The sequence below is a fragment of the Cetorhinus maximus genome, chromosome 18, assembly GCF_964194155.1.
Source record: "Cetorhinus maximus chromosome 18, sCetMax3.hap1.1, whole genome shotgun sequence".
In the NCBI taxonomy this organism is placed as follows: domain Eukaryota; kingdom Metazoa; phylum Chordata; class Chondrichthyes; order Lamniformes; family Cetorhinidae; genus Cetorhinus; species Cetorhinus maximus.
In genome coordinates, this window is record NC_135896.1 from 74,885,462 (window position 1) to 74,899,175 (window position 13,714).

At 44.2% G+C, this 13,714-nt stretch overlaps 1 protein-coding gene across 23 annotated transcripts in view; it reads left to right on the top strand.

Annotated features, from left to right (window-relative positions):
• Positions 1-13,714, top strand: part of LOC144693263 (coiled-coil domain-containing protein 9-like) — a 273,976-nt gene that overhangs the window by 142,787 nt on the left and 117,475 nt on the right. For all 23 annotated transcript variants that reach the window (XM_078562955.1, XM_078562963.1, XM_078562980.1 and 20 more), the window contains one exon: positions 1,673-1,725. In XM_078562955.1, coding sequence (XP_078419081.1) covers positions 1,673-1,725 — 53 coding nt within the window. The remainder of the gene's footprint in view (positions 1-1,672; positions 1,726-13,714) is intronic.

Sequence of the window (13,714 nt, forward strand, 5' to 3'; positions counted from 1 at the left end):
ATGTAGGTTGCTGACTGAAGTCGTAAACCATTTCACCAGTACATAGCCTTGTCGCCCAGTGTTCACCCTTTGTTTTGCTGTGCTGGTTGAAATATAACTAGCACAGAGGGCTACTGCAGAATGAACGCATCGTGACTATAGCCGGGATACAGTCAGAGCCTGCATAATGCGCTGCCCATGGTCACACATCACCTGTATGTTGAAGGAGAGGAATCCCTTTTGACTCAAGTAGATGGCAGAACTTGAGAATTGCTGAAAAAAGGACACATGCTATCAAAGATTTTCATCTTGCACTCATCAGGATAGCTCACAAGAATTTTCCAGCCGTAACGGAGGAATAACAATTCCATACTACATGAGAAGAGAGGGCTGATTGGCTGGCAAGTGGACTCTGATTGGTGGAAGCATTGCCATGGAGAATGCAGCATAGAATAGTTAACTGCCCAGCTTTGTTCAAATTCAAACTGGGCAAGTTGACTCTGGTCAAGGCATTGCCCTGGGGAACGAACCTGGGAATGACTGTTTCCTAAGCTTCTCTTTAGTTGAAAAAGGTGCAATATGTGGACATGTTCCTTTTGTCTGCCAAAGACAGGGCCTTGTGTGTGAATATATATGGCTTCCAGCATGCATAAGTGAGCCACACTGCAAGCCCGACCAACTTAAATTGATTTTCAGTGTAATTCTTAGTGCAGTCAGGATTGTTTAGCAAGTGTTGTCCAATCGCAGAATCACATCTAATGTTAGACACATTTTTTTTGAGTTTTGCAAGCAAGGGCTGGTTGTGTACAGTCGTTACTTTGCCTGTTGGGGTCAGCTGAAGGGACGTGCTAATTGATACGATCTGCCAATCATTAGGACGTATGGCCTATATACGTGGTATCGCACCGGCACTGAGATTCATGCACCACATTGTGTGATAGGCAAAAACATTTTTTTGACAGGAGCATCCTGTTAGTGGAGAATGCTGCTTGTGTTGCTACTGCATAGTAACAGCGTGAGACAACTTACCCTTTCAGGGTAACCTGAGGTAGAGTGGGCACTTTTAAGGACAGCAAGTGGTGGCCTTAGACCCATTCCTGAGTTGTGCGATATAAAACGAGTGATGATCTGATTAGGATAGCCATTGTCCTGCAGGATGGCTTTGATGCATCATATTTCATCACCAAGCTTGTATGGTGAGTGAATGGCTCAGGCCCTATTTATGAGGTTACCAATAAGGTTGCACACATAAGACACGAACAGCCTTTTGGAAACTTTAGGAGCCTCATGATGTCCAAGAATGGGTGCTGCAGAGGCCAGTTTCTTTCCTTGTAAATTTACATTTGTGGTTCATGTCCTTCAGTATCTTTATTAAAGCCACCTAAACCTTGATATTAAATTGCAAGTCTTCATCCTCTCCTAGCACCCATTATAATTTGAATATATATTACAATCTTTATAAAATGAAGTAAGTGCTCATGACCATTAAAAGTCATGCTGAAATTACATTGCTTTGAAGCCTGTGGACTTATTGCTATATGATCTCATCAATACACAAGAACAATCGGTACAATGAGGTATGTTTCCAGCTAGGTTCTAAAATTAGATGACATCATCCCAGAGTGTTCTGAGTGTGGAATGAAGTTTTCAAGCATTGCATTTCCTTTTATTAAGTGCTTTTTCTTTTCAACAGGTTTCGAGAAGATTTTGCAGTGGAAAATGAGCTTGGCTTTCATAAAAGAAAAGGTCAGCATCTAAAATTGTGTAGTATGTACTGATTTAAAAATTGTAGGAAATTTTGATGGCTTGCCTGAATTAACCAGTAATGAACATAATGTATGCATCAAGGGTGATGATATTTCAGATTCATTGAAATTCATATACTACTGAATTCTTCTATCAATGAGCTCTGGGGCTTTCTAGTGAAGCAACTTTGATGAACTATGATATATAAGAATATTAGTATCTAGAGTAGCTTGGTGGAATCAATATCCTGTGGTAAAAAATGATTGCATATATATTTACAGCTTGTGTTTCCTGCTGTGAATTCTCGATCCTGAGTAAGTCTTTGGAGCTGTTAAACATAGGTTATGGCAATTTTTCACTAGGATGAAAGGGAAAGTGAGTTATTCTACATGCTAAAAAATATATAGATGCATGATGTAGGGAAACAGAACTTATGCCTGCCCCAATAGTAAACAAGCTACCTGTCCCCTGCCCTACACCCTGATGAAAATTTGAATGGTGGAAGCAGGGTTGCATAGACGAACCCTGCAAGTAAAGTCAGTGGGTCAGGTTCTCCCATTTCAGGTTGATTGAGGCAAGAAATTTTGACTTCTGGATTTCACCTCTTCAAGCTGCACAGCCACTGGGTGTGATGTATGCCTGCGTGATATGATATAAAGTCCACTACTTAATGTCAGTGTAGAAATGGAATTTCAGGAGCCAGAAGGTGTTTAGGATCGATTCACAAAGAGCAACGACAGCATTCAGGTTTAATGATTCTTCCCTGGAATTACTGCTGGGTGTAGTCACCAGCAGGAGGGACATGACTTTTTCCCAGCAATGGAAGGTAGAAACCAACGGCTGTCCCCAAGAAGGCGTGGTTGGATGTGACTGAGGAGGTAAACAGTAAGTGAATTGTGCCCTGATCTTGGATGCAGTGCAAGAAGTGGTTTATTGACCTAATCATTTCAAGAAAATTGAGTACATTTACTGATGTAACTGCATTTTATGGTGTAAACCGTCCCTCTCTGCTGCCAAGCATGCTCCTGCATTATCACCACTCACATCAACTTAAGTTTCAGCAGCACCCATCTTTCAATTTCTCTGCATTACCACACCTCCCCATTTATGTATTCACTGCAAGCACTCATTTTAATCCTTATTCAGTGTTATGCGTGTCTGTCATAGCCACACTTATCAAATGAGTTGTATGCATCAGATAAATACTTGACCTTCTCTTGCTTTCTGGCCTATTTTTTCACCCATTTAAGAAAAGAGAAATGCAAAGAGTAGGGTACTGGGGAGGTGTTAAGTAAGAGGATTAAAGGCCTCCAACCACGTTATAGTCCAGCTGCAAAGGAGGACACCCTGGAAATCACCCAGGAGACCCATGAAGATAAATGCATGCTGGATCTCCTTAATTAACTCAAACCTCTCTAAGTGCCTGTTAATTTTTTTCCCTGATTATTGTTTCTAAAACTTTAGTCCTTACTGACGTTAAACTATAGTTACGAGGAATATCCTTACCATCCTTTCTTGAACAAGGATGTCACGTTTCCCACTTTCCAATCTTCTGGCACCTGCCATCCTGTATCTAGGGCAGATTGTAGCAAGCCCCTCTGCTATCTTCACTTCCACTTCCTGTAACAGCCTGGGATGCAAGCCATCTGGACTAGGCAACTTATCCACTCTAAGCATAGCTAATATTTCTAGTGCATCCTGTCTATCGATTTTTCACCCCATCTATTCTCTCAACCTCTGCATCTACAGAAATTTTGTCAGCGTTCTCTTCAATAGAATTCTAGTCGAGGCCAGAATTAGAGACGTGCAGATAGCTTGGAGGGTTTATGGTTGGGGGCAGTTACAGAGACAGAACCTCAGGGTGATCACGAGCAGATACTGGTAGCAGGGATGGCAGTGGAGAAGTCCGCATTGGAGGGGCTTGTAAATCTCTAAGCTCTGCTCAGCTGGACACAGATGCTGAACTCCAGGAACCATCTGTGAGAAGGAGAATTATAGATGTGCATCAGCAACTTTACGAGGTACTGACAAACGTGCCACGTGTCCACAATAGTGGAGAGGATGGAGGAGTCCAACTTGAAATCTTCTGCACTGGGGCTGAACATCTGCCATGGAGAGTGTACTCATCTCCATGGAGCTTCTGGTACGGCTCACAAATGAGTCCTTACAAGCTATGACCAAGGCCATACAGAATTTGGATGCCAAAATGTCTGTTGATTTAAATCAGATGGCAGATACTTTTATTAATTTGCAAAGTGTCACTGAACTTCAAGTTGGTCTGCTTCAGAGTGATTGCACTGATGTGGTACTGGCCCAGGCTAAGGATGACAGTGAAAGGGGACATGAAAGTGGAAACCCCACTCAGTGTGCTCACTTCCCACCCATTGCCCTCCCATCAGCCACAGAATAACCTGCTGCCTTGTCTCTCGATGGTCAAGTCTGCCCTTGTGAAGTTGCAAGTGAAGCAATCTTTAGCATAGGCACTGGGAGCTCTCAAACCCAGAGGTTGTAGGCCAAAAGCACCTCCACAATCAGGGCAGGTAGCTGAACAGCTACTTCTGCTACGGGATGCATCACATAGAAGTGATAGGAAGTTTAAATTAAAGCCATTGTAAGTGACAAATATATGCATATGGACATTTGACAAAATGTTATTTTTTAAATTTCCTTTTTTTATAGCTCTATGTAAAATTTATTGAATGGAACCACTTCCAAGTCTTGCTCCTTATTGCACCCTGAGTTCCAACTCATTCTTTCACTTGTTTCACAATGACTGTTAGGACATGACCAATTGGACAGATATGCAATAAATGTCTGCGTGGTTGAGGATTGGTGAATTGCTTGGGATGATCCTGTGGTGGCTTTCATATGTTTTTTTTTCTGTAGGAATAGTTAACTGAATCTTCTGACTGTGAGGGTAACCCGGATAGTAATGTAAGTGGCTGGTTTAGAGGTGGATGCCCCATCATCATCTTCCTCCATTTCCTCTTCCTCCTCTTCTATATTCTCCTCAGCTGAAGATACTTGATGAGTTTTGAGCTGCTAGATCTGTTCTACGTCTATCCAGTTTAGCCCGTTGGTAATGTTGTATAATATGATGGAGGGTGTTCTCAGTGTGAAGACAGGATTTTGCCTCAATAAGGACAGTGCGATGGTCGGTCCTACAAATGCCATTTTGGATTGATGCATCTGCAGCAGGCAGATTGGTGAGGACCTAGTCAAGTAGGTTTGTCCCGCCCATTGATTCTCTGACCACCTGCCGCAGGCCAAGTCTGGCAACTATGTTCTTCAGGCCTCAGCCAGCTTGGTCGGTAGTGGCGCTGCTCGGCCACTCTTAATAATGACCACTGAAGTCCCTCACTCAGACCTTGCTGGCTTTATTGCTTCTTCCTAGTGGTATTCAGCATGGAGGAATACTGATTCATCAACTGAAGGAGGGCGGCAGATTTATTTAATCAGCAGGAGGTTTTCACCTCCGTGCCTGACCTGATGCCATGAGACTTCATGGGGTCCAAAGTCAATGTTGAGGGCTCCCAGGGCCGTTCTCTCCTGACTGTATACTGTGCCACCACCTCTGGTGGATCTGTCCTGCTGGTGGGACAAGACATACCCAAGGATGGTGATGGAAAAGTCTGAGACATTGACCCTAAGGTGATATGGTGAGTATGAATATGTCAGGCAAGCAACTTGGTACAGATCAGTTATGAACTGTAAAGGTTAATGCTAAGGTGTCTCATCCTTTTTAAGGTGGCAGACATGTTGGCATCCAGAGTCTGCATGGCTGTGGTCAGGGCCTGTTTAAAATAATTTGATTGAACAATTGATGTTCTATGGATCACTAGCCACGTTTTACCCTGTGACATCACCTAACTCATGCTAGAAGTGGGTTCCTCCACTCTCTGTACAGTTGTGAACAATGTGAGTGGAAGGCCTGTCAGTATATTGCAGGCTTTCTGCTGTCCCTCAATAATTATCCTTTTCATCGATGGTCCCCTGTGATCATCTGAGCAAAGCTTGAAGTGGGCTTTGCTCTCTGATATGGACGCTCTACAGCTATCCCTGCTACCACTATTTGCCCCAGCTCACTTGTGAAGTATAAGGCATTAGGTAAAAACCCAACTGTGTCTTACTGACAGACAGTTGACCAGCAGAGAGCAAGGATTTGTGCTGATGCATGCTAAGTATAAGTCCCATGATGGTGTGCTGTCAGAAGGAATGAGATCCCCTGAGGATTAGTTGTCCATGAGGTCCACTGATGGCTGCTGCACGTGAAGGTCCTAGTGGAGAGAAAAGATATGAATTAGGACTGACAAGGTAAGAATGTTGCAACTTAGCATTCTGAAGATCATATTTCACTTGCTGCTGAAGTCAAATCAACGTGACTGTGTTGTATGACATGTGGGTGGTTTATATTTTCATTATGTAACTGTAACTGCGGCAGTTCAATGTGGTGGCTGATCACCATCTTCTCCAGGGCAATTAAAGATGGGCAATAAATGCTGGCCTTGCCAGTGACACCCGCATCCAGTGAAAAAATAAATAACTGGGCTGTCTTCACCTTCGATAGCCAGGGAAGTCGAGACACACCTGATCTCCAAAACTTCCTCCTTTGCAGCTGTCAGCTGTGGATCTATGGGGAACCCCACCTGCAGTTCTCTCCTTCTCCCTTGAATTTTGCACTCCTTTCTCCTTCAATAGGGGAAAGAACAGACTTAGGAGTGACTATTATGGCATGTTCACTTGATGAATGCAGTGAATTTGGTAACGGTGACTAGCAAAGAGAGGCATGAGTTGCATAAGGATAAGGGTGAGTGGCAGGTGGATGGAGATGTGAGGAAGTCCAGAGGAAGAGAAGGATGGGTGTGCTCTGCCACCACAAGGTATGTGGATGTGAGGAGTCGTGTAATGGAGTAGACTTGACAAGGCAGAATGATGCACAAAACAGAACATAGATAAATGTGCAGCTGCACTCCCCTTTACTCATATGGTTAGGTTAGCAAAGCACTTTGAGTCCATGAATGTGGTGCAGTGTTCCTGCTGCTGAACCATCTGGGCCACCTCCAGCCATCTTGCTTTGTGGTAGCAAGAAGATTTCTTCCTCCCTTTGCTAGGGAAGAATAACTCTGATTCCTCACTGGCCCCGGTGGTATATCAAGAGAGGCGTCATTCAAGCAGGGTGCAGCCTTTGACCATTCTTGAGTCCATATTTCTGAAGTTACTATCCCTGTGCCAAATCCCAGTTCCTCCCAATTCCTTTGGATTGGTCTTTTAAATACTGGAGCTGAGATCGTGCCATGCAGGTCATGCCAGACCCAGAAGTAAAATTATACTGAGGCGGCTATGTTAAAATGTCACAGACGGGCACACTGAAATCACTAAGATAAAAGCAAAATACTGCGGATGCTGGAAATCTGAAACAAAAACGGAAAATGCTGGAAAAACTCAGCAGGTCTGACTGCATCTGTGGACAGAGAAGCAAAGTTAATGTTTCGAGTCCATATGACCCTCCATAGCTCTGAAGAAGGGTCATATGGGCTCGAAACGTTAACTTTGCTTCTCTGTCCACAGATGCTGTCAGACCTGCTGAGATTTTCCAGCATTTTCTGTTTTTGTGACGCTGAAATCACTTCCAGGTTTCTCTAACAATACCAGGGCCTTCCCCCTCCTAACGCATCTTGAAGTTAATATCGAGTGCTGTGGCCCTGGGATAACTGTGGGAAGTCGGTTAGAGAGACAAATGTGAGAATGTTCTTGTTCTGCCTATTGCTGCTGGGAGATTGGCATAAGTTAGCAACCCATCTGTGACCTGCCATTGACATTTATGGGCAGCTGACCAAGACCCTTGACTTGTCGTCAGTGGGACATTGGAAGGAAACAGAGGCAAAGAAATTGAGTGCGATGATGGCTTTGATGGTGATGGGCATAACATGGCTACCAAGTCCAGCAGGGAGCAGCTCTTCTTGAAAGAGGCTACATATATCTCCAACCACCTGCCATGACAATCGGCCTCTTTAAGCACTCATCTTCAGACAAGTAGAGGAGGGTGAACTTCTTATCTAGGTAGCGTCTCCTGCAACCTTGACCCCCCACCCCCCGACCATTTGTCTCCTCTCCACTGTGTACCTCTGCTCTGTGCACCGCAGCACATCATCGCTGTTATGGATGGTGATTGCCTTCCTCGTCCGATGTAGTGTCAAAAACATCCATGATGCCTCCCGTCTAAACTTTTCAAAAATCTGTTCTGACAAAGGCAGGTTCTGACAAAGCTCTCTGCTAAACATTTGCCAGAGGGAGCTAAAGTAGCTGTAAGAGACAATCTGCAGTTTAAACACCTGTCAGAGCACAGTGAGACCAGTGGGGAGATGAAAGAATGGCAGCAGAGCAGCTTCAAGAGCAAGAGCACAGTGAGACCTAGTGGGAGGGTAAGAGTGGCAGCAGAATATCACTGAGCATGGGAACACTGAGATCAGCGGAAGGATAAAAGAGCTCGGGGATTCCAATGGTTCAGGGCAGCCTGACCCTACTTGAAAAAAGAATCAAAGTATGATATCACAGGGAAGGAGGTAAGCAATTGCTTTGTGAGTGTCTTTCTCTCTCTAGAGGATTCATTCAAATTAGGAGCTTGGAAATTTAAAAAATTCAATTGGGGTGAGTATAAAAGTGTCAATTAAGAGTTTAAGCACAGAGCAGGTCTAGAAGCATTAATTAGAATTAATAGTTTGAACAAGGTACAAGCTAGATGGATAAAGGGGGTGTAGTGGGTTTTATTTTGGATCATGGATAGGCTTGTAAGACCTGTTGCTTGCAGTTCCTGTGTCATGTGGGAACTTCAGGACACTTGTGTCTTGGGGAACCACATGCGTTGGAAGTGTCTCCAGCTGCTTCAGCTCAAGTGCAGGATATCCGAGCTTCAGGAGCAACTGGAGTCACTGTGGGGTGTCGGAAAATGAGTTTCCTGGATCGTATGTTCCAGGTGGTGGTCACCCCACAGGCAGTAAGAATTCAGGATAGTAGATCAGTGGCCATCTGGAAGAGTAGAAAGAGGCAGAAAGTGCAAAAGTCTCCAGGGTGTGTACCTTGCTCAAATCAGTACTTAGCGTTGGGGACTGCTGGGAGTGAGGATACCTTGAAGAAGTGCAGTTCAGTCCGTGGGGACAAAGGGCAATGAACTGCACAGGAAGCAACAGCAAATAATAGAAATGCAGTCATTTTAGAAGATTACATAGTTGGAGGACAGAAAAGCATTTCTGTAACCATCATCATGAGCCCCACATGGTATGTTGTCTTCCTGGTGCCAGGGCGAAGGACATCATGGAGAGGGTGCAGAATACTCTGCAGGGAGAAGTGAGTAAGTTGGTCATGTCAGTACCAATAGAGAGGCTAGGTATTTGAGGTCCTATGGTCAGATTTTCAGGAACTAGGGAGAAAGTTTAAAAAGTAGGACCTCAAAGTGCTGCGTGCTAGCTAGATAGGAAGGATCAATGAGTGGTTTAACGCGTGGTGTAGGAGGGAGGACTTCAGATTCTTGGGGCATTAGGGCTAAGGAAGTTGGGCTGGAGATAGCAGAAAGGATTACCATAATTTTCCAATCTTCCCTAGATATGGAGAAGGTGCCAGAGGATTGGAGAGTGGCAAATGTGACACCTTTACTCAAGAAAACTAAGGACATTCCTAGCAACTGCAGGCTGGTCAGTAAATTTTGGAAACAATAATCAGGGGAAAAAAATCATCAGGCACTGGGAGAGGTTTGAGTTAATTAAGGTGAGCCAGCAAGGTAGATTATGTTAGACTAATCTAATTTTGATGAAGTAACAGAAAGTTGTTGAAGGGAATGCAATGGATATTGCCTGTATGAATTTTAAGAAAGCATTTCACAAAGTACCACATAAAAGGCTGGTTAACGAAGTTGAGGCTCATGGGATAAGGGGATCCGTGTCAACTTGAATTTTAAAAAATGGCTTAAGGACAGGAAACGGTGAGTTGTGGTAACTCGTTATTTTTCAGACTGGAGGATTGTGGACAGTGGTGTTCCCCAAGGGCCAGTGCTCAGACCACTGCTTTTTTTGGTTTATATGAATGACCTGGATATTGGAATACAGGGTAAACTTTCAAAATTTGTGGAAGATCCCAAGCTTGGAGGAGTAGCAAACAGTGAGGGTGGTATTAATCAACTGCAACAGGGCATGGGTAGACTAGCAAGATGAGCAGACAAATGGCAGATGGAATTTAGTACAGAGAAGTGTGAGAAGAGATAGGGAGAGGCAATGTAGGCTTAATAGCACAGTTTGAAAGGGTTTACAGGGACAGAGAGACTGAGGGTGCATGTGCATAGATCTTTGAAAGTGGCAGGACATACTGAGAGAGTAATTACAGGGATGAGAAATGGTGGATTTCCGACATTTGCATTTCAGAAATCCTCCATTTTAAAAATATATTCCGACCTACGGGGCTGGTACTGAGCTTAAAAACAATTCACAACTTTGTCAGTCAGACAGGGTGGGAACTGATTGCAGAGCTGTGATTGGAGGAGCAGATAATGCGGCAGGGACAAAGCTGCTCCTCCAACCACAGATTTTATCTCTCCCACACAGACTGGTCCAGCTCCTCCAATCACAGGTTCCTTTCCTTCCACTCTTGCTGCTCTTTCAGAGACAGAATCTGTGATTGGAGCAGCAGCGAGAGTGGGCAGGAGGAAACTTGTGATTGGAGGAGCTGGAACGTTTATTGTGGCCGGTCCTCTAGAGGCTTTCAGCTGCACTGTCACCAATCACTTATCGACATCCTCCAGGAGACCAAGGAGAAGAAGCAGAAAATGAAAGAAGAGGACGGAGTCTTGCCAGTAACCAGGTTGGAGCAGACCAGGGGGAATTGTCATTCAGGTTTATTTTATGGTTCTTGGGGAACTCTAAGATATGCTAGTGGAATCAGTGAGAAAATTGTTTAAGGACACAGTCTGTCAATTTGGCTGCTGTCCGTGTCCGCAGCTTGACCCACACCTGGGGAACTGGAGGATACTAATTTGGTCCCCTTTTGCTTTAGTGAAACTGCATTAAGTCAACAATGAGTTATTTTGAGTGCTGTGTCAGTGTGTAGCACAATCATAGCTCAGAGTTGGCCATGCGGACTGTGGTGGGATTGGGGGGGGTGTGGTTGGCATTGCAATTAATGATGTGAGGGAGGGGAAGGGTGTTTGCCCTCAACTCTGCTCCATAAATACACCCAAAATCCCAAATCTGGCTGTCCTTCCACATTGGACTGGATGCAACATTGGCTTGGCCTACTTGGGATCCCAGCTCCACCCAAGAGCCTAGCGATGGAAGAGGCTGCGTTCCCCAGCCTGCAAAATGGTGACCAGCCTGAACCATGTAACAGGAGCAGTCTGGAAGATAGCTGCACTCATCAGAGGAGCGAGGCTGATAACGCGATTTTCACTGTCAAATTAGAAAGAGGGCCTCATGGTCTGGGTATGGCATTGGTGAGTGGACTGAGAACCCTATTAAATAAGATTGGGATTTACATTAAGTCACCAGGGAAGCAGCTCACCTTTCTCCGGCAGTGCAAATCCCCAGTAGTGACGCCGGTTGAGGAGCAGCAGCAGCGGTTCACCGAAGGGCAGTGGCATCGTTGAGAAGCCGAGTCCAGGCAAGGTGGACAAATCCGGGTGGGGAGAGGAGGAGGAGGAGATGAGTGAGTGGGTCTGGGTGGAGATGGAGGTAACAGCTGAGTGAATGGAAGGCTGAATGGGGAGGGAGGACATGAATGAAGTACTGAGTGGGGAGCAAGTGCATAAGTGAGTGAGGGTGAAAGGGTTTGGGAAGAGGGGCTGCTGAGTGAGTGGGAATGGGTGTGTAGGGACGAGAGGCTGCTGATTTTCTGGGCGGGAGGCAGATTGGGAAGGGGGTGTGAGGGTGTGTGGTGGAGGGAGGTAAACTGATTACAATGTTTGTGTGGAGATGAGGGGGGAGAGGACTTCAATTGATCTTCTGTCACCATGGAATATGGTGAGCTTGGCTGAAGCCTACATGACTACATAAAATAACATTTTTACAAAGTACTTTAAAAACACAAATGTTCATATTTATAAGATGTATGTAAATCTATAATATGTGTACATTCATGTTATTTTGTTTTTGCTGGCATCTGGGGTCATGTTAATTTTCAAGAGCTATTTTTTAATATATATTCATTCATGGGATGTAGGTATCGCTGGTAAGGTTTGTTGCCCATCCATAATTGCCCTTGAGAAGATGGTGGTGGTGTGTTAAAATTGGGTCACATTGGAAAATAGTTTGCAAATCACTGCAGTTGTCCTTTGCTTCACTTCGCATGTACATAATCCTGCAAGGTCATGTTCTGTTGTTAGTATAGACTTCATCCAGTATTACATGCACTAACTGCATTGAAAGCCGAAATGCTGAGGTCCAGTCTTGATGGTAAAAGAAGGTAAACAAGGGAAAAATGAATGCTTCTATCCACTTGGAGTCTTAGAATGCCACCCATTTGAAGTGGGCTAGAAGCATTTGCATTTCACTACAGATCACAAGAGATCCTATAATTACATGATTCCTTGTCACAAAAAAAGTTCAGACTTTTTTGGCTTCGGCCACTCATCCCTGTAATTAGTAAAGCACATGGGATCTTGGGCTTCATAAATAGAAGTATTGAGTACAAAAGCAGGGAAGTTATGTGGAACCTTTATTAAGCTCCAGTTGTCCTGGGCGGTGGCACAACTAGGGAGGTATGAGGTTAGCCGCTAGTTATACTTAACAACTGATATTTAATTCCATTGATGGAAATGGAACTGGCTATCAGGCGCTGCTTATAATAGGCAACCAGTCTCATACTGCCCACCCATGTACCACCATCTGAGGCAAATTTCTACCTAATATTCCTTGTAGAAATTTAACTTCTTCCTTCAAACAAACCACAATAGTAGCACAATTTCAGTATATGATCAACTAAATTTTCTGTGTCAATATTTTTAAAATTCTATTACACATGTAAAATTTTAGTCACTGCTTTGTTGACCCTTTTAAGCAAAATGGCTCCTGGACTCTATTTCAGTTGCAGTGCTGCTATCTTGTGTGCAGTGAATAAAATCTCGGACCTGTGGTATTTAATGAAAATGTTACACATACATTGAATTTTACACTTGTGGAATGGAAGTTTGTTTTAGCAATGGTTTTCTTTTTAGAGCATTAGGCAGTCTACTTTCAAAGACCATTATATGAAGTAATTAATATTTAGACTCTTTGAAGGATCAAAAGCACAAACCACTTTCCTTGAAACCACTTTAGGTTTTATGAACAGTCATTGTGAAATTGACAGCAGAGGTCAGAGAGCCTGAGTTGTCCAACAATGTTTTCTCTGGGTAAAGCTGTTTCATTAAGCTTAATGGATGTCTGGGCTTTCAGTCAAGCCTCATTATGTATGCTTGGCTGAGAGCCCAGACAACCATTAGAGTACTAAACACCTGATCCCCAGTTGAGTGGTTTCAAGGGGACTGGTTTTTGTTATTGATACTTTGAAGGGTCTGGTTGATTGACACTTTTATTAGCTTGTAGTGAAATAACTTTTTTTAAACATACCAGAAAGTTATGAATGAATAACTTTTAAAAAGTTTTTATTTGACACATCCTACTGTCACTACAGGGTTCATTGACCCACTATATATTGTCTAGAACAATAGGCATGGAAGTGCCATAGCTTGGCATGGGGGCATGAGTGGGTGGGGGCATGAGGTGGCATGGAGGGGGCATGGGGAGTGTTAGGAGGATGGGGGGTGGTGTGATGGGTGAGGGCTGGGCGGCCTTTGTGTTTTTATTTTAACTGGGACAGTCCCACAGTACCAAGGTGGGCCTTTTAAATAGCCCGCGTCCTCACAGCCCCTGTGTCTGACTCCAAATTTCTTCCCAAGTCGGCTGGCCCAACTTCAGCTGCCCTTGCACCTCTCCCCTCCCCCCCTCCCCGGCGATGAGGATCCTACCTT